Source organism: Symphalangus syndactylus, chromosome 9, assembly GCF_028878055.3.
Source record: "Symphalangus syndactylus isolate Jambi chromosome 9, NHGRI_mSymSyn1-v2.1_pri, whole genome shotgun sequence".
NCBI classification, from domain to species: domain Eukaryota; kingdom Metazoa; phylum Chordata; class Mammalia; order Primates; family Hylobatidae; genus Symphalangus; species Symphalangus syndactylus.
Window position 1 is genome coordinate 84,918,493 of NC_072431.2, and position 22,097 is coordinate 84,940,589.

Sequence of the window (22,097 nt, forward strand, 5' to 3'; positions counted from 1 at the left end):
TAACCCAGAGAAGACTTCAAATATACAGGAGGATGCGTATAAAGGTCATATGCAAATACTATGCCATTTTTTATAAGGGACTTGAGCATCCAGATTTTGGTATCCATTGGTAGTCCTAGAACAATGCCCTGTAAGTATCGAGTGACAACTATTCTTTCTGACAACAGTCAAAGGAAAGTTGAAATGGCTCTATTAATATCAGACAAATGGCATTACAAAGCAAAAAATATTACCAGAATAAAGAAGGTCATTTCTTAATAATAAAATAGTCAATTTATCAAGAAGACATAACCATTACAAATATTTAAAAATTGAATAACAGTTTAAGAATACATGAAGTAAAAATAGAACTGAAAGAAAAAATATACAATTACGTTGGAGATTTTAATACCCCTCTCTCAATAATTGAGAGAACAAGTAGCCAGGAAATGAATAAAGATATAGAAGACATGAACAATTCTATCAACCAATTGACCTAATTGGTACTTACTGAACACACTCTTAACAACAGAATTCTACAAAATCAGAGTACTAAACCACCAAAGTAAGCCATATTCTGGGCCATAAATTTAAGAGGATTCAAATAATAAAAAGAACTAAATTAGAAGTAAAAAACAAGATCTTTGAAATATCCCTGAATCACATCTCTAAATAACCCATGGGTCTAAAAAAAAAAAAAAAAAAAAACAAGAGAAATTAGAAAGTACTTTGAACAGAATTAGAAAAACACAAAACATACGAGAAACTATGAGATACTGCTAAAGTAATACTTTCAGGTAAGTTTACAACAATAAATTCTTATATTAAAAAACATAAAAAATGTTTAATTAATGGCTTTGGCATCCACCTTAAGAAACTACAAAAAGAAGAACAAATTAAACCCAAAATAGCCAGAAGCAAAACAATAATACAGATATGAAAAGAAACTAAATAGAAAAAATAGAGAAATCAATCAAATGAAAAGCAGTTATTTAAAAAAAAAATCAATGAAATTGATAAACCTCTAGCCAAAATGATCAGATAAAAGAGAAGACAAAACTTACCCAAACCATGGATAAAAGAGGTGACATCACTATAGATTCTACAGATATTAGAAGAAAAACAAGGAAATACTATGAAGAACTACTGCCAAGCTTATTTAAGAAAAAAAAAAAAAAAAAAAAAAAAAACTGACCTCACTAGCTCTATTTAAAGAAATTAAATTTGTAGTTAAAAACTTTTCCACAAAGAAAATATCAGGTCCAGATGGATTCATTGGTAAATTCTACCACACATTTAAGAAGGAAAGAATACCATTTCTACAAAAACTATTCCAAAAAATTCAACAAAAGGAAATGTTCCCAAACTCATCTATGAGTTAAGCGTTATCTTGACACCATGTACAGAATAAGAAAGCCACAGACTAATATCTTTAAGTAACATAAATAAAAAATTTTCTAAACAAAATTTTAGAAAAGCAAAGCCAACAATAAATAAGGATAATGCAATACAAATCCTCCTCAACGGCCAGGTGTGGTGGCTCACGCCTGCAATCCCAGCACTTTGGGAGGCCGAGGCGGGTGGATCACGAGGTCAGGAGATCAAGACCATCCTGGCCAACATGGTGAAACCCCGTCTCTACTAAAATACAAAAAATTAGCCAGGCGTGGTGGTGCATGCCTGTAGTCCCAGCTATTCGGGAGGTGAGGCCGTGGAATCGCTTGAACCCAGGAGGCAGAGGTTGCAGTGAGCCAAGATTGCACCACTGCACTCTAGCCTGGTGACAGAGCAGGATTCTGCCTCAAAAAAAAAAACAAAAAAAAACAAATCCTCCTCAACTTCTGATGGGGTTACAACCCATAAATGTATGGTAAGCTGAAAATATTGAAAGTCAAAACTGTATGACTGATTGGGAGCTGTGGTTTGCTGCTGTCTCCCAGCATCACAAGAGGAAGGCACTTTGTATTGAATGTGTATCATTTTCCCATCATCCTAAAGTCAAAACAGCATATGTCAAACTATCATAAGTCGGGGACCATCTTTATGTCCAAGTAGGGCTTGTCCAAGGAACAAAAGGATGTTTAAATATCCTACGATCAGTCAGTGTAATTCATTATATGAGCTGACTAAAAAGAAAAACCATATGATCCTTCCAATAGATGCAAAAGAATTAGACAAAATTCAACATCCATTTCTGATTCAAAAAAAAAAAACTCAGCAAACTAGAAATAAAAGGAAACTTGCTCGATAAAAAGTATCCACAAAAAATCCAACTGGTAATATCATATTTAATGACGCAAGACAGAATGCCTTCCCCTAATGTTGGGAACAAGACAAGAATGCCTGCTCTTGACACTTCTATTCAACATTGTACTGGTGGTTCTAGCCAGTAAAAGAAGGCAAGAAAACACAAATAAAAGGCACCCAAGTGGGAAAGGACGAAGAAAATCTGTCTTCATTTGCAAACATGATGATTTATGTAGAAAACGTAGGTATACGGAAACCTACTAGAAATGAGTGAGCTCAGCGGAGTTTCAGAACAGTTTACCAATACAAAAATTCAATTGTACAGTTGGCCCTTGAACAAAACACAGGTTAGGAGTGAAAACCCCCCACACAGTTGAAAATCCATGTATAACTTTTGACTACCCCCAAAAACATAGCTACCAATAGCCTACCATTGGGCAGAAACCTTACCAATAACATTAACAGTTGATTAACACAAAAATAGACTAGTATCTATTTAGGTTGATGCAAAAGTAATTGTGGTTTTTGCTATAAGTAATTTAAGTAATTATGGTTTTTGCTATTACTTTTTTTTTTTTTTTTTGTGATGATGTCTCACTCTGTAGCCAGGCTGGAGTGCAGTGGCACGATCTCGGCTAACTGCAACCTCTGCCTCCCGGGTTCAAGCGATTCTCCTGCCTCAGTCTCCCAAGTAGCTGGGACTACAGGCGCCCGCCACCACACCCAGCTAATTTTTGTACTTTTAGTAGAGACGGGGTTTCACCACGTTGGCCAGAATGGTTTCGATCTCTTGATCTCATGATCCACCCGCCTCGGCCTCCCAAAGTGCTGGGATTACAGGCATGAGCCACCGTGCCGGGCCTTGCTATTAAAGGCAAAAACCACAATTACTTTTGCACCAGCCTAAATACATAAATGCATAAATGTATAATCATTTATGCATTCATGGCATACGCAAACTTTTCTTAATGTCTTCAATATTTCTAGGCTACGCAGTTCATCTGTGAGTTTTTCCAAACTATCACAAATCTCCAAAATATTTTCCGATATATTTATTGAAAAAAATCCATGTATAAGTGGATCCACAGAGTTCAAATCTATGATGTTCAAGGGTCAACTGTATTTTGCTATACTAGTAATGAACAATCAGAAATTAAAAGTTAGAAATCAATAGCATTGGCTGGGTGTGGTGACTAATGCCTGTAATACCAGGACTTTGGAAGGCCGAGGCAGGTGGATCACTGGAGGCCAGAAGTTCAAGACCAGCCTGGACAACATGGTGAAACCTCGTCTCTACCAAAAATACAAAAATTAGCCAGGCATGGTGGTGTGTGCCTGTAATCTCAGCTACTCCGGAGGCTGAGGTAGGAGAATCACTTGAACCTGGGAGGCAGAGATTGCAGTGAGCCAAGATCACACCACTGCACTCCAGCCTACACAACAGAGCAAGACTCCATCTAAAAAAGAAACAACTAGGAGCTACTTAGGAATAAATCTGATAAAATATATAAAATACATATACATTGGCCGAGCACGGTGGTTCATGCCTGTAATCCCTGCAACTTTGCAAGGCCAGGGCGAGAGTATCTCTCAAGCTCAGGAGTTCGAGACCAGCCTGGGCAACATGGTGAAACCCCGTCTCTACAAAAAAAAAAATTTTAAATTAGCTGGGCATGGTGGCATGTGCCTGTTGTCCCAGCTACTCAGGAGGCTGAAGCAGAAGGATTGCTTGAGCCCAGGAGGTGGAGGCTGCAATGACCTGTGATCACACCATTACACTCCAGTCTGGGTAACAGAAAGAGACCCTGTCTCAAAAAAAAAAGAAAAAAGAAATACATAAACACTGAAAACTATACATTTCTGAGAAATGTATAGAATTTTTTCTATACATTTTCTCTGAGAAAAAATTAAAGAATATCTAAATCAATCTAAATAAACATACGGTGTTCGTGAATCAGAAGACTATTTTTTAAATGTTAATCCTCCCAAGATTGGTAACATAGATTCAACACAAATCCCAAACAAAATTCCAGCAGACTTTGTTACAGAAACTGACAAATTGATTCTAAAATTCACATGGAAAAGCAAAGCACCTAGAATAGCCAAAAACCACTTTGAAAAAGAACAACAAACTTGGATAAAGCACAGGACCTGATTCCAGACTATACATTATAAAACTACAGGGCCAGTGTGTGTGGTTTTTGATGTCAAGATAAACACATAGGTTAATGGAACAGAATTTTTTAAAATCCAGAAATACATTCAACTGCATATGGACAAGTGATTTTTCTAAAATTTTGGAAAGTGAATTCAGTAGAGAAATGATAGTCTTTTCAGTGAATGATTCTGGGACAATTAGATATCAAGATAACAACAAAAAAAAAATCCAACTTTGACCCATACCTCGAAACATACACAAAAATTAACTCCAAATGTATTATAAACTTAAATGTAAAACCTCAAACTATAAAACCCTTAGAAGAAAACACAGGAGAAAATCTATGACTGGTTAGGCAAAGATTTTTACTTTATTTTAGGTAGGTATATATTTATTTACTTCGCAACCTTACTCTGAGATGCAGGGATATGCAGGCTTGGCTTAGATAGCTGGCAAATGAAACAAATGATTGTGATTATTTGTGTATCTTTCTCATGTGAGTTTTCCTTAGGACAATGTGTATTTGTAAAGCTATGGAAATTCACATGCACACAAAAATTATGAATACACTATGTTGTGTTTTCACCTTATTAAACATTAATCTGATAATTGCATCTAATGCTTTGACTTTTTGTGGATGATGTTTGTTTTCAAGTTTGGATGCAGAGCTTATAAAATGGAGAATAAGCGACATAGTACTCAATTTACTTGTGATATAGTATGTGCTCTGTAAAACAAGTATTTAAGGAAAACTTTTGTTCCCCTGCTGGATTGTGAGGCAGACTAAGTCACAGATTGTATTCTCCTTAGATATGCACGTACCAGTGATTAGCAGTTTCCTGCACATAGCAGAATGACAGGACATTTGCAGAGTTAAAATGGAATCCAATTGCATTATAATGCTAATAAGGACAACGTTATTTGACAATTCTCTAAAACAGACAAAGCTGATAAATGGACAATTTCTAGTATCAAATGTTATCTGGTTACATAAGAACTTGATGGGATTTTTAAAATGAGTTTATCATATCTTTATGTTAGAGGGTCTCAATGATTTTCAAGTTGGATTTTCAAATACCTGCATAGTTTTAACAACACTGACCCCACTGATCACAACTTTCCTGGTAACAATGATAATTATCATACATTGAGTGTAAACCCTGTCCTAGGCACTGTGCTAGATGCTTTAGACTTTTTATTATTTTACTTTCCATTATTTTACTTCTCACTAACCAACCGAAATAGTCATATTTAGTCTTATTTTTTAATAAGGAGACTGAAATCTAGAGAGATTTTGGATGGCTGCTCTCGCTATGTGGTAGGCTGAAATTCCATGCCCCCCCGAGACCCCCAGAGATACCCACGGTCAAATTTCTGGAATCTGTTAATGCAAACCGACATGGCAAAACACAAAACAAAGCAGACAAAAACAAAGATCTTTCTAATGTAATAAATTAAGGATCTTAAAATAGGGAAACCATCTTGGATTATCCAGATGAGCCCTGAATACAATGACCTGTATCCTTATAAAAATGAGGCAGGAGGAAATTTTACACACATACAGAAAAAGGGAAAGAGAGAGGGAGGGAGGGGGAAAAGGCAGAGAGAGAGAAAACAGAAGAATGAAGAGGAACAGACAGCAATATGGACAGAGGGAGACTGGAGTCATGTGCCCACAAGCCAAGGAATTCCAACAGCCAACAGAAGATGTAAGAGTTAAGGGACAAATTCTCCCTTGGAACCTTCTGGATGGAGTATGGTTCTGCAAATATCTGGATTTTGGCCAAGCAATACTGATTTCAGAATTCAGGCCTCCAAAACTGTGAGAAAAGAAGTTTCTGTTGTTTCAAGCCACCAAGTTTGTGGTAATTCACCACAGTAGCCTTGGGAAACCAACACACAATTATAGCACTTTGGGCAAAGACTTTTTAAATACAACACAAAAGTTACAATGCATTAAAAAAACTGATAAATTGGACTTCATAAACACTAAAACTTTCTGCTCTTCAAACAACACTGTTAAGAGAATAAACAAACAAGCCAAAGTCTCAGGGATCATATATCTGTTGGAGGACTTGTATGTAGAACATATAAAGAATGCTCAAAACTTTACAAAAAGAAAAAAATCAACCCAAATAAAAAGAAGTGGTCAAAAGGTTTCAACAGACACTTCACCAAAAAGACATATGAGTGGCCAATAAGCAATGAAAAGATGCTCAACCACATCAGCTATTAAAAAATAGGAAATTAAAACCACAATAAAATAGTACCACATGCCTATTTGAAAAAAACTAAAATTAAAAAGACTGACTACAGCAAGTGCTGATGAGGATGTGGAGCAACTGGAACTCATACACTGCTGATGGGAATGTGAAATGCTACAATAACTCTGAAAACATTGTGTCTGTTTCATAAAAAGTTAAGCATACATCTACCATGTTTTTTAGCCATTCTACTTCTAGGTATTTACCCAAGAGAACTGAATACCCATACATAGACTTGTACATGAATGTTCATAGCAGCTTTATTTGTAATAAACAACACCTAGAAATAACCAAATGTCCATCAAAAAGTGAATAAACAGACAAGCTTCAGTACAGCTACAAAATGGGATGCTTCTAAGCAATGAAAAGGAATGAAGTACTGACACATACAACAAGTTGGATGAATCTCAAAACAATTATGCTCAGTGAAAAAAAGCCAGACAATGTAGAGTACATATTGCCTTGTTCCATATATATAAGATTCTAGAAAATTCAAACGTATTTGTAGTGATAGAAAGCAGATTAGTAGTTGCCTGGACACAGGGAGAGAGTAAAATGAGAAGTGGGAGGAGAGAGGGATTGCAAAGGGTGTGGGAAACACTGGAAGATATGCTCAGCATCTTGACTGTGGTGATGGCTTCACACATGTGTACATATGCCCAAATGAACAGAACCATACACATATGCAGCTCATTATCAGTCAATCATACCTCCAAAGTAAGGAGCCCTCTGTGCCACCTGGGACAGTGGGAAGCCGAGGAAAGGTTTGAAACAGGAAGCAGAGCTCCTCATGCTCACCCCATGAGGAGCTGCTGCAGAAATCCCGGTGAGGTGTAACGTATCCCAGAGGTAACCACAGAACTCACACTCATTATCAGAAGGCAGGCACTAGTTAGGCCACACGTGGTGCAGTTTGTTGGAAGAAAGAAGCATGCCAGGTTGCAGAAGACAGAGTATTATGTAAACCTTTCCTAGGAAAACTGACAGATTCCCTTCGTATTCAAAAAGTCATCCACACATATTTGAGAACTTTTCTTAATAAATAATTTTCCTAAAGACACCAAAACATGGCCCATGGGCTGTCCTGCCTTGGGGAAGGGCGGGGGTGCCTCCTCATATACTCCCCATGCTCCCCTTCCTCCAGAAACCACTCACCCTCCACCCCTGATAGAGTCTGGGCAGGTCACTCTGCAAGGATCCAAGGACAGGGAAACACTTTCCCTGCTGTGTGAACAAAGATGTGTTTCCATTCTGCCCATTATAAACTGTGCAGGGGTCTGGAGGGGCTAGAGCAGGGGCAGGAGCATGGAGATGGATGGCGGAAACCGAGGTCTTCAGGCAGGGAAAGCGAGAGGCTCACTTGGGGTGTGAGGAAAACACATGGGGTCAGAGTGGAGAATGCCAAGAGACCCACCTCTGAGGCCCAGTGGCCTGTATACGAGCACAAGCTTTAGAGAGTGGCTCTCAGCCTCTGGCCTGCAAAATCCAGGGCAGTTAGCAAAATGCAGATTCCTTATCCCTAAGACTCTGATGAGTGGTTCTGGATGTGGCCTAAGAATCCACCTTAAGGTGTCCCAGGTGACATGACAATTGCTTCTCAATCATGTGCTGAGAAACAGCAAAGAACCTCCCCACCAGGAGCCTGCCAGGGGCAGCCTCATGCTCAGCCATGGCTGTGCATATGCGAAGTGGGTGTCGGGGGTCTTGGGGAGCTTGGTATCCTCCCTCCATCCCCACAGGACACTCACTACCACCTGGTGACAGCCAGTCAGACTTGTGCTTGCTCTGCAGATGCATCTCCCCATGAGTGGATTCTGCAGCCTGTTTACAGCTACAGGGAGGGCAAGAAGTGGCCTGTGCTCTTCAGAGCCATCATGCACAGATAGTTGAGCCCTAAGGAAACCCAAAGCCAGCTCTCCCAGGTACTGATCCTGCTCCCAGCCCAACTTAGCTTCTCCAAATGAGGCTCCTGCTGGCCAAAAAGTGCCTGTTGTAGGCCACCCCAGCCCCTCCTCTGGCCATTCTCATATGTGGGCGACGTCGGAGGTCCCCCAGCTTCAGGTAACAGGCCAAGGAGTCTAGAATCCATTGGAGAGGACACACTGGCATGGCACTGTCCCACTTAAACAGGCGGGGATAGCCATTGTGTGCCAGGCTCCATGGTCAGCACTGGGACTCAGTGCCAACTCAGACATATGTATGGGCTGTCCACAGGCCAACCCCTCCCTGCAAAACAGCCACACACACAGTGATGTATGAGTAGGGTTAGCTGGACAGGATGCACCTGTTCCACAGAAGGCTGGTGAAAGGTCAGAGGCCCAGTGGTCAGAGACCTAGAGAAAAGATGGCCTTTGGGGCTTTCAAAGATGAGTAGGAGTTCTCTTCCCGGGAGACAGGCTTCAGAGCCATAATGACACTGTTTCCAATCCTGGCTGTGGCTCTGGGGATGTTGCTTTACCACATGAGCCTCATTCTGCTCACTCTTACAATGAAGATGACATTATGTCCTGGCCAGGATGTTACAAAGACTTCTGTGAGGTCAACAACTTGGCCTTTGTCTCCTCATGTTGCATAGTGCAGCCAAACTCCAGACTTTCAACTAAGGCTCTTAAAGTTCTACCTTGATTTTGAGGGCAGGGGTCAAGAGAAGAAACAGGCCCAGCCCCTTGTGCCTGCATCTGCTCACACTGGAGCATCTCCTTCTGGCCCTCTAGTGCTACAAAACAATTGCTGGTCAATATGTGCCCCCACCCACACACTGCCGAGCCCTCTGCACCCCAATGCTGTCACTCTGTGGTGGCATTAGTGCACTAGGGCAAGGCCCCGTCCCCTTCCTGCCTGGCTGGCAAGATCCCTAATCGAGCTCCCCTCTGCTCCCATGTGGCCAAGGGCTTCATGCCCAAATGGATCCCATTTACAATAATGTGTTCCTAGAAACCAGAAAATATTCTTTTCAGCTCAAACTCAAATGTTGCTGGGAACTGAGCAGCCACTTTACACCAGAGTTGTAGTTATTGGGGTTGATGCTATTTATGCTGCTGCAGGGACTGCTGGTTCAATTCTCTCTGCTGTGCTCCTCGTGGGCACCTGGAGCTCTCAGCTGGCAGAACTCAAGGGCTGCATGAAGGCCTCTTGCAGCTGTAATGATATCCTAACCTCTGCCAGCACTGTCAGCCCTGCTACCCAGAAACAGCATCCCCAAGAACAAAAGCAGCCAGCAGCACAACCTGGAGGCTCCGTGGGGCTGACTCCCAGGACACTCCACCGCCCAGAGGCCAACACATCAGCCACCGCCCAGCTGCTGGGCAGGCACACGGCAAAGACAGGGTGTATGGATGTCTTTAAACGTAACACTGTTCGGGTGTCACGGTTTAGAGCAGAGGCTGGCACGCTGAGGCTGTGGACCACTCCTTGTTTTGTGAAGTTTTACTGGTGCACAGCCACACCCATTCGTTTACGTATTTGTGGACACTTCTGTGCTCCAACAGCAGAGTTGAGTTGTTGCAACAGAAACGATATGTAACCCACAGAGCCTGAAATATTTACTATCTGCCCTTCACAGACCTAGTCAGCTAACCCCAGGCAGAGAGCCTTGCATTAGGGGCTGGTAGGTCCAGAGCCACCAAGCCTCTAGGAAGTAGCTGGTTCTCCCTGACCCTCAATCTCCTTCTCTTGGACATGGGGTAACACCACAATCCTGCATGGTCACTGGGAGAAGCAGATAGCAGAGCGCAGGGCTTTGTGCTTCAGCAGGTGTCTGCAATGCACACATCTGTGCACACATGGGCAGTCAAGAGGACAGACTCCCCTGACACAAAATCATGTCAGCTCAGTCCCCACTTCTCATGAGGTGACTGTGTTCTGTGCTGCCAAAGGTCTCCAAGAGAATGTTCCCAACCAAAGGTGGTGATCCACAGGGGACACACGGGCACACACATGCATGTACAGATGCACACTCACACAGGTACACACACACATACATACTCATATATATACCACATGCATGCTCGCCTACACACAGGTACACACGTGTGTTCATGTCAGCACTCACACATGCAACACACCTACACACATAACACACATATGCATTTGCAGGCACACAGGCTCACTCATGTACATTCCCACACATGCACACCCATGCTCACACATTCATGCGTACACACATGTGCACATGCACGTTCACATATGTGCACACTCACACATATGTACAGGCACACACATCTCAACACATCTCTCACTCCACTTGACCCATCAGGCATCTCCACCACATACATCACCCACTCTCTGATGCGTGTGTGCATTCTTCTTGATAAAAGTATGTAAGCCAGCATCCCAGGCATGAATCAGTATCCTGGCAAAAGAGCCAAGTAGGTTTCAAGGAGCCACTTGGAACATGGAAACATGAGATGACAGAGCATGTGATGATGCCTCGAAACAGGCCCAGAGCCCCCGCCCATACACCCTGGACAGTGGCACAGATAGAAAGGAACAGCAGATGCCAAGGCCTGGGACCAGGGTGACAGCCCAGCACCATGAGCAGCAGGCAGCTCTCCGTGACACCTTCAGCCTCTCCTAGGAGCCAGCACTTCTTTATCAAAGGAAGAAACTGCAAAGCAACTGGGCTGAAATAAGATGCCTCATAAGAGAACTAGAGCCCCAGGGAGTCTACAGCAGGACTGCAAAGGGCCTGGGCTGACCCAACGTGGGTCCTGTCCCCTCACGGACAAAGGTGCTGATCTCAGGACTGCCAGGAAGACAATCAGATGGTAGGAGTGGAGGGCCCAGCACCAGCTCCAAGCACAGTGAGAGAGAAAAGGCCCAGGTGGGGCCAAGCGCGACCCTCCAGAGAAAAGCTCTCAAGATGACCAGCTTCCTGCTGAAGGGATGGGAAGCAAGGAGCAGGCCCAGGCCACAACACTGGCTGCACAGTCCAGGGGACAAGCCTAGTGGACAGCCCAGACAAGACTGCAAGGGCATTGCAGACCAGAAGCTCCGGTGCCCAGCAGAAAGATGAAGTGGCCTTTCCCAAACAGGGTGCTGTGGAACTTTGGCCCAGGCTATCAATGGGGTGTGACTGCCTGCAAAAATTCCTGTGGGGAAAAAAAGGTCTTGAGATCCAGTTGTAAAGTCAGTTTACTTTTCCACTATTTACTGGAAAAGTAAAAGGTGCTGATCTTTTCCACTGTTTATTGGAAAAGTAAACAGTGACTTTACAACTGGATCTCAAGACCTTTTCTTCCCCACAGGGATCTTCCAAAGGGAGTAGTGTCCAAAATCCCCCATGCCCACCCTCCTTCCCCCTGCCCCTCCTACCTTAACCTCTCTCCCTAACCAGGTGTCTGCAACAGGCTCCCAAGTTTTCTCCCACCTCCAGTGGGTCCCCCTAACTGCTGCCAGGCATGGCAAGTCTCACCAGCCTCAGCTCATGTGACTACCGCCTGGCTGTGTCCTGCCCAGCCCTGCCCTGTGCTCAGAATGCCCCTCAGGACTCTGCACAAGCCAGCCCCCCATCAGGGTGCCCTCCTCTCCCCTCCTTCATTAAGGGAGCATCCACATTTTCCCGCAAGACTCTTCACTGTCACCTTCTCTGAAAAGGTGCTGCCTTGCTGAACAGAGCTCACTGCCCCTTCCTCTCACACTGACCTCAGTGCCCCTCCCTGACCACCTGGAGTGAGGCTGGACAAGAGGTGAACTTGAACTTGGCTCCATCTCACTGTGCTCCTCCCACACCCTCACAGGGCAGGGGTGCTAGGTGTTTTGGGTCCAAGGAAACTCAGGTGGGTCAGTGGCCCTGAAAAGCATCACATCCTGGGTTCTCCTGACACCGGACTCCCTCCTCCCCTTCCCTCTTAGAAAGAGGAGACTTCCTGTGCCCATGGTCAGTCATCTGCAGAAGCCGACCCTTCCTGCACAGTCCGGGCATGAAAATCTCAGGGAGGATGTGCCAGGAGAATGGCAAGAGGGGAAGTTCCATCACGTGCAAATAGGGCACATTCTAGCTTTCAATCTGATGGCTGATGAGTAGTACAATATATCCATGGGCAGCGGAGGAAAACGAGGGGTAAGATATCGATGCCATGCAATAGATGTGCTCTCCCTGGGCCTGCAACGTCTGTTGGCTTCTGCAACTCAGATCCCAGCCCGACATGTCCTGTCTCTAAACACAGCACATTCTGTGGGGAGAAAGGGGGACAGTGGCAGCCCCTCAGGAGCCTTGTGGCCCATGTGACTAAGTCCCAGGAGGGCAAACCTCTGTACAAGGAGGTTTGGCTGCCTTGCTCATCTTTGCTTCCTAACATGCGCATTACAAGCCAAGGCTGTTGGTATGGCCTTGGCCCGACATTCAGCAGAACTTGGCTGCCAGATGTGACTGGTCCAAGGAAGGTCTTTCAAAACCCCAGCACGCAGTGTGCTGAGGGCAAGGGTGGCCACTGCCTGCACCAGGCATCAGGAGGTGTCAGCAACTGGGCCCCCAGCTGACAAGTTTCAATCCCAGGAGGGTGGCAGACCCAGAATCAGGCCTGCTCCAGTAGAGCCCAGAACAAGGGGTTGCAACCACCAGCTCTGTCTACAGTGGGACACAATGGCAGCAGGATGGTGCAAAGGACAGACCCATACCTACGTATGGCCTGCACAACGAAGCCTTCTGCATGGAAGCCCTGATTCGACAGCATGCTGGCCATGCTTGTGCAAGCATTTTCTTATCTGGTAAATGCAAGGCTCTGGTCCAAGGAAAGGAATCAATGAACGGTGAGGCTAAAAACAACAGGTGATTTATAACCTTGCTGGAAGAAATGCTTAGCAATCAGTCTAGTTCATGGTCCAAATACAGGGAATCCACCTGGCATATCGTCACTCCAGAAGCAATTCTAATTTAATTTGAGCAAAGAAAAACGCTGCACTTACCGTGGCTAATTCGTCGAACTTGCCGAAGAGCTCATTGAGGAGTTTCACCAGCTCCTGGGCCGTGCACTGGGATGCCAAGCCCGTGAAACCCACGATGTCAGCAAACAGGATGCTGCAAGAGAAAGGGGTGCCAGGCTGCCCTTCTCCCAGTCACTCAGGAAATAATCCCTAGAGATGTACAGATGTTTACATCTCCAAATCACTGTAGAATCAATTACCCCATTTATTCCTCAATGCAGACTAGAAATGAAGGCTTCCTGGTTCCCATCATACAGGTGAGAAGACTGAAGCTCAGAAAAGCCACAGAACGCCGGGGCTTGGCCACTGGAGGAGTAAATGCTGAGGCCATTCAGAGTTCGCCATCCCCCATGCTGACCCCTCACACCACATAGAGAAAGCCCATCTGCCCTCCACTAGACCTGCCTCCCCTTGTTGGGGAGGTTACGAGACTGGGATGTGGCCAGCGGCACCGAGCAGAAGTGATGTGCTTTTAAGCATGTGGGCCCCTCCACACCCTAATTTTCCCCTTCTGCCAGCTAAATGCAAGAAACTCCCAGGCCCTGAGTGTGGTGTCAATGCTTCACAATGAAAAGGGAGGGAGTCCCCGAATTCCTGGGCAAAGAGGCCACCCCCTGAGTCTGCAATGAGAGCAGGAAACACACTGTCTTGGATCAAAGCCTCTAGGTACTGAGTGTCTATTTATCATAGCACTGGGGTCAGCCCTAAACAACACAGTGTCTACCCACAGGGCAGAACTTTCATATTTTCTGGAGATGGTAAGACTTTAAAAAGATGTTTCCTATTGTTTTCTCTTCTTGCAATATTAAAACATGCTCTTTGAAAATATTAGAAAAAAATTAATTATATATTTTTGTCTGTAAAAATGTTGTAGCTTTAAGGTATCTCTCCACAGGGTCCCAATCATTTATTCACATTTGTTCAAAGTGTTCTCGGCTTTTTCTCTAACTTTGAGGCTTCCTGAACCCAGAACACCCCCAGCACCACTACACGAAATAAACGCAAAGTAATTCGGACTTCAAGGGAACTATCCAGCTCCACTATTGACAGCAACTTATCCAACCATTCCACATGCTCGCCATGTAAAATGGGAAAAAGACTAGAGTCCAGGTCATACCTTGCCCCTAGTAAGAGCTCAGTGATTGTTCACAATCATTTATAATAATTTCTAAGTATTCCAATTCATTTATTCACTTGCTTATTCAATAAATATTTATTGAGGGATATATGTGCTGGCATTGCTCTAGGTGCTTGGGATTTAGCAGTGAATAAAAGATTCACGGCAGGGCATGGTGGCTCATGCCTATAATCCCAGCACTTTGGGAGGCCAAGGTAGGTGGATCATTTGAGTCCATGAGTTCGAGACCAGCCTGAGCAACATGGCAAAACCCTATCTCCACAAAAAATACAAAAATTAGCCAGGTGTGTTGGTGTGCACCTGTAGTCCCAGCTACTTGGGAGGCTGAGGTGGGAGGATCGCTTGAGCCTGGGAGGTGGAGGTTGTGGTGAGCCGAAGCATGCCACTGCACTCCAGCCTGGGAGACACAGTGCAACCCCGTCTCAAAAAAAAAAAAAAAAAAGGATTTGAACAAACCTCACTGCCCTCAGAAAGACTCCATTCTATTCAGGAAAGGGGCAAACACGCAGAGAACATCAAAGGTGACACATGTAACTATGGAAAAGCAGGGAAGTCAGATATGGAGCTGTGTGTACTGTCAACTAGGATTGGTCACGGGGGTCCTGAAGGAGGCGAGAGGGGGAAAGGGGCACACAGACACTGGGAGAAGAGGATTCTGCATGGTGGTAACAGCAGGTGCTGCTCTTGTGATTTTTGCTGGATACAGAATTACATTTTTATTTCAACCTTTGAACATGCCATTCCACTGCCTTCTGGCCTCCCTGGTTTCTGATGAAAAATCAGCTGATAACCTTGTTGAAGATCCCTGGTAGATGATAAGTCGTTTTTCTCTTGCTGCTTTCAAAATTGTTCTCATGTCTTTAGTTTTTGACAGTTTGATAATGACATGTCTCAGCGTGGGTCTTTTTGAGTTTACCCACCTTGGAGTGCACTCAGCTTCTTGGATGTGTAGGTTAACGTTTTCCAAAAACTTTGGCACATTTATGGCCATTATTTCTTCAGATATTCTTTCTGCCCCTTTTTCTTTCTCCTCTCCTGTGGGACTCTCAATATGTGTGTACTGATACGTTTGATGGTGTCCCTTAGGTCCCTGACACTCTCTTCATTTTCTTCATCCTTTTTTTCATTCTATTCTTCACACTGGATAATCTCAACTGAGCTATCAAGTTCACTAATTCTTTTTAAAGTGTACTGTACATTATTATTGACTATAGGTAAAATATTGTACAGCAGATATCTATAGCTTCATGGCCGTTGACTGGTAACTCCCCATTTCTTCCTCCCCCAAGACCCTATAACCACAATGACACTCTTTAATTCTATGATTTCGACTATTTTAAATACCTCATATAAGTGGAATATTGCAGTATTTGTCTTTATGTAACTGGATTATTTCACTTATATAATGTCCTCAAGTTTCATCTATTTTGTCACATATTGAAGAATTTCCTTATTTTTTAAGGCTTAACAGCATTTCATTTTATGTACATAACACATTTTCTTTTAACACCTTTATTGAGATATCATTGACATAAAAATTGTGTTTACTCATGTGTATATGTGGTGTACAATTTGATGTTTTGATAAACCTACATAGGTTGAAATAATTGACACTATCAACGTAATTAAAATAGCCATTACCTCTGCATAGCTACATGTATGTGATCAAATTTCAAACATACAATGCAGTATGGTTAAATATTGTGACCATGCTGCGTGTTATATCTCCAGAACTTATTCATGCTGCCTAACTAAAATTTTGTATTCTTTTACCAACATCACCCCATTTTCCTCTGCCTCCTTTCCCTAGAAACCACCATTCTACTTTGCTCCTATGAATTTGACTATTTTACTTCCACGTACAAATGAGATCATGCAGATATTTCTGTCTTACTTAGGTTACAGTAATGTCCTCCAGCTCCATACATATTGTTGAAAATGGCAAGATTTCCTTCTTTTTTGTTACTTATATGTGTATGTTGTATAAATATTTGTATATATTCACATATATATGTTAACTGACACATAATTGTACATACTTACAGGTTATGGTGTGACACTTCAATATATGTATACAACATGCAGTTATCAAATCAGGGTGATTAGGATATCCAACACCTCCCATTTTTATCATTTCTTTGTGTTGGTAACATTCAAATATCATCTCTTCTATGTACTTGAAAAGTGCAATAAATTGTTTACTATAGTCACCCTACATGCTATAGAACAATAGAACTTATTTCTCCTATCTACCTGTAATTTTGTACTCATTAACCAATCTCTCCCTGTGGCTTCCTTCCTCCTACTCTTCCCAGCCTCTAGTAGCCACTATTCCACTGCCTGCGTCTGAGATCAACTATTTTAGCTTCCATATAAAAGTGAGACTATGCAGTATTTATCTTTCAATGACTGGCTTATTTCACTTAATATAACATCCCCTGGGAACACCCATGTTGACACAAATGACAGAATTTCATTTTTTTGAATGCCTGAACAGTATTCCATCCTGTAAATATACCACATTTTCTCTATCCATTCATCTGTTGTTAGAAACTTAGGTTGATTCCACATCTAGGTTACTGTGAATAGTGCTGCAATAAACAGGGAGAGCAGATATCTCTTTGACATACTGATTTATTTCCCTTTGGATATATACCCAGTACTGGGATTGCTGGATCATATAATAGTTCTATTTTTAGCTTTCTGAGAAACTTCCACTCTATTTTCCATAATGGCTGTACTAATTTACATTCCCACCAACCAGTACAAGAGATCCCTTTTTTCTGCATCCTCATCAGTATTTGTTTTTTGTCTTTTTGATAATAGCCAATCTAACTGGGGTGAGATGATTCTCATTGTGGCTTGGATTTGCATTTCCATGACGATTAGTGATGCTGACCATTTTATCATATACTTGTTGGCCATTTGGATGTCTTCTTTTGAGAAATGCCTATTCAGATTATTTGTTTTCTTGCTATTAAGTTCCTTGTATATTCTGGATATTAATCCCTTGTCAAATGAATAGTTTACAAATGTTTTATCCTAGCCCTCTGTTGTCTATTCACTCTGTTGATTGTTTCCTTTGTTGTGCAGAAACTTTTCAGTTTGATATAATCCCATTTCTCTAGTTTTTATCTTATTGCCTGTGCTTTTGAGGTCTTAGCCATAAAACATCTGCCCAGACCAATATCCAGAAGTATTTCTACTATGTTTCCTTCCAGAAATTTCATAGTCTGGGTCTTACATTTATGTCTGATCCATTTTGAGTTTATTTTTGTGTATGGTAAGAGATAGGGATCTAGTTTCATTTTCTGCATATGCATATCCAGTTTTCCCAGCACTATTTATTGAAGAGATTGTCTTTTCCCCAATGTATGTTCTTGGCACCTTTGTCAAAAATCAGTTGGCTAAAATTACATGGATTTACTTCTGGGTTCTCTACTCTGTTCTATTGGTCTATACATCTGTTTTTATGCCAGTACCATGCTGTTTTAGTTAATATAGCTTGGTAGTAGATCTTGAAGCCAGGTAATGTAATGCCTCCAGCTTTCTTCTTTTTGCTCAAGATTGCTTTGGCTACTCAGGGTCTTCTGTAGTAACATATGAATTTTGGAATTTTTTTCTATTTTTGTGAAGAACATCACTGATATTTTGATAGAGACTGCACTGAATCTATAGATCACTTTGGGTATTATGTTCATTTTAATAATATTCTTCCAATCCATGAATGTGAAATGTCTTTCCATTTTTATGTGTCCTCTTCAATATCTTTCATCATTGTTTTATAGTTTTTATTGTAGAAATCTTTTACATCCTTGGTTAAATTTATTTTTTGTAGCTATTGTAATTGGGATTGCTTTCTAGACTTCTTTTTCAGCTAGTACATTATTAGTGTATGGAAATGCTATTGATTTTTGTACATTGATTTCCTATTCTCCAACTTGATTGAATTCATTTATCAAATTCTAAGAGTTTGGTCCTGCCATGGGGAAAGTGGGGTCAGCCCCAGCAGTCACAGCCTTACCCAGCAGATGGGGTAAACACATCCCTCTCTCATCCCAGTCCCACCTGTCACAGCTGACCCTTCAGACCTGGGCAGTCCATGCCTAGCCTGCAACTCGGCCCCAGGCCATACGAGCCCCCACACAACTCAAGACCAAGACTCCATGGCAATTCACATCCTGCTTAAGCCCCAGGAGTGGTGCCTGCTTCCTAGTGCCAGAGGCTACAGACCACACCATGATTGCTTCCCAGTTACAGCTGCAGAAGCCCACCCCTGCTTTGCTCCAGTTCCACAAGCAAATAGCCCAAGTTTCCTGAATGCCTAGGACTGGCACTGCTGGATCCCAAAACAATGCACACTCTGCTAAAAGCTAGGATTTAAAAAATGGCATCTTGCTGTAGCCACGTAGGTTGCAGAATTGGTGTGGGACCCAGGGCAAGTTCCCTCCCTGGAGCAGTTCCTGCTTACAGCCTCCCAGCTGCTTTCTAAGATGGATTCAAAACTTGGGAGGGTCAAGGTGCCCTACCATCACCTGGATCTCCAGTGGGAAAGTGGGCTGCAGAAAGACTCTCACTTGCCCCTCCTGTGGGTTGCCTGTTTTCCTTCTGCTTCCTAGTTTTCCCCTTTCCATTTAGGATGCCTTTTTTTGTTGCTGTTCTTTCTTCTGTAATTGCTCTGGGCAGGACTTCCAGTACTATGTTGAATAGAAGTGGTGAGGATTGATATCATTGTCTTGTTCCTGATTTTAGAGGGAAAGCTTTCTGTTTTTCATCATTGAGTATGACCATAGCTGTGGGCTTGTCATGTACACAGCCTTTATTTTGTTGATGGGTTTTTTTATCCTAATTTGTTGAGAATTTTTATCATGAAAGGGTGTCAAATTCTGTCAAATATTTTTCTGCATCTATTGAGATGATCACATGATTTGTATTCCTTATTCTCTTAACGTGTTGTTATCACACTAATTGATTTTTGCATTTTGAACTATCCTTGCATTCCAGGGATAAATCTCAATTGATCATGGTGTATGAGGCATTTAATGTGATCCTGGATGCATTTGCTAGTATCTTGCTGAGGATATCTGAATCTATATTTATCAGGGATATTTGTCCATAATTTCTTTTTTTGTAGTGCTCCTGTTTGACTTTAGTATCAGGACAATGCTGGCTTCATAGTTTGAAAGTGTTCCCTCCTCTTCAATTTTGGAGACTTGGAGAAGGACTGCCATTAATTATTCAAATGTTTGGTAGAATTTACCAGTGAAACCATCTGGGCCTGGACTTTTCTTTGTTGGGTTTTGATAACTGATTCAATCTCCATACTATATATAGTTCTGTTCAAACTTTCTACTTCTTAATGACTTAGTCTTGGTTGGTTGTATGTTTCTTGACATTTATCAAATTTTCCTAGGTTATACAGTTTGTTGGTGTTCACAGTAGTCTCTTACAATCCTTTTTCATTTTTGTGGCCTCAGTTATAGTATCTCTTCTTTCATTTACAATTTTATTTGAGTCTTCTTTTTATTGATCTAGCTAAGAACTTGTCAAAATCTTATTTAATGTTTCACAAAGCAACTCTTGGTTTTGTAGATTTTTTAATATTGTTTTTTATTTTGTATTTCATTTATTTCTGCTCTCATCTCTGTTATTTCCTTCATTCTAATAACTTTGGGCTTAATATGTTCTTCTTTTTTTGGCTTCTTGAGGTGCAAAGTTAATATTGTTAATTTGAGATCTTCTTTCTTTTTTAATGTAAGCACTTATTGCTATGAACTTCCCTCTTATTACTGCTTCTGTTCCATCTCATACGTTTGGGTATGTTGTGTTTTCATTTTCTTTTGTCTGAAGGTATTTTCAGGTTTTTTTGTTTGTTTGTTTTGTTTTGTTGAGATAGGGTCCTTCTCTGTCACCCAGGCTGCTGGAGTAGAGTGGTGTGCTCATAGCTCACTGCAGCCTCTACCTCCTGGGCACAGGCAATCCTCCCACCTCAGCCTCCTGAGTAGCTGGGACTACAGGTACATGCCACCATGCCTGGCTAATTTTTAAATTTTTTTTAGAGATGAAGTCTTACTATGTTGTCTAGGCTAGTCTTGAAATCCTGGGTTAAAGCAAACCTCCCACCCCGGCCTCCCAAAGCGCTGGGATTACAGGTGTCAGCCACCATGCCCAGCCTGGAGGTATTTTCTAATTTCCTTTTTGATTTCTTCTTTGACCCAATAATTGTTCAAGAATGTGTTTTTAATTTCAATACATTTATGAATTTTTCAGTTTTCTTTCTGCTATTAATTTCTAGTTTCATCCCTCTGTGATCAGAAAAGATACCTGATATAATTATTGAAACTGTAACGACTTGTTCTGTGACTTAACATATGACCTTTCCTGGAGAAAGATCCATGTGCACTTGAGAAGAATGTGTATTCTGCTTTTTGAGTTTTGTAATGTCCCCTATATGTCCGTTAGGTCTATTTAGTCTATAGTGTTATTAAAATCCTCTGCTTTCTTTTTGATCTTGTCTGGATGCTCTGTCTGTTATCAAAAATAGACTACTGAAGTCGCCTATTATTATTGTTATGTGATCTATTTCTTTTTACAGTTCTGTCAATGCTTGTTTTATATACTTAGGTGCTTTTATGCTGAATGCATATATATTTACAATTATTTTATCTTCCTGGGAGCTGACCCTTTTATCATAATAAAGACTTCTTGTCTCTTTTGGCAGTTTTTGACTTAAAGTCCCTTTTTTCTGATACAAGCATAGCCATCTTTGCTCTATTTGGGGTCTCATTTGTATGAGCTATCTCTTTCCATCCTTTCACTGTCAGTTTATGTACATCCTTAAATAGACAGCATATAGTTAGGCTTGGTTTTGGTTTTGTTTTTATCCACTCAGCCATGCTATGTGTTTTGATTGGGGAGTTTAATCCATTTACACTTTAAGTATTGATAGGGAATGGCTTACTATTGCAACTTTGTTAAATGTATTCTATTAGTCTCGGAGTTCTTTATTTGTGTTTTCCTCTCTTTCTGAATTCCTTTGTGTTATGTTAATTTTTTTGCTTTGATGTGCTTTGATTCCTTTTTCTTTCTCCTTTGTGTAGTTTCTATAGCCATTTTTTTTCTTTGTGGTTACCTCGGTGCTTATAAAAACTGTAACTGTCCATTTTGAGCTGATAACAACTTAAGTTCAATCACATACAGAAACTCTACACTTTAACTTCTTCATAATTTATTTTATGTTGTCACAGTTTATATTTATTCATATAGTACATATTTTAACATACTTTCCAATTATTTATTTTTAATACTTTTGTTTTCTTAACTTTTATGCTAGAATAAAAAGTGATTTATGCACTACAATTACAGTAATACAGTATTTTGTATTTGT

General features: G+C 41.6%; 1 protein-coding gene across 1 annotated transcript in view; it reads right to left on the reverse strand.

Annotated features, from left to right (window-relative positions):
- ADCY1 (adenylate cyclase 1) overlaps nucleotides 1–22,097 on the reverse strand; it is a 144,036-nt gene that overhangs the window by 82,615 nt on the left and 39,324 nt on the right. Inside the window, exon 4 of the mRNA XM_055293209.2 lies at nucleotides 13,555–13,666. Coding sequence (XP_055149184.1) covers nucleotides 13,555–13,666 — 112 coding nt within the window. The remainder of the gene's footprint in view (nucleotides 1–13,554; nucleotides 13,667–22,097) is intronic.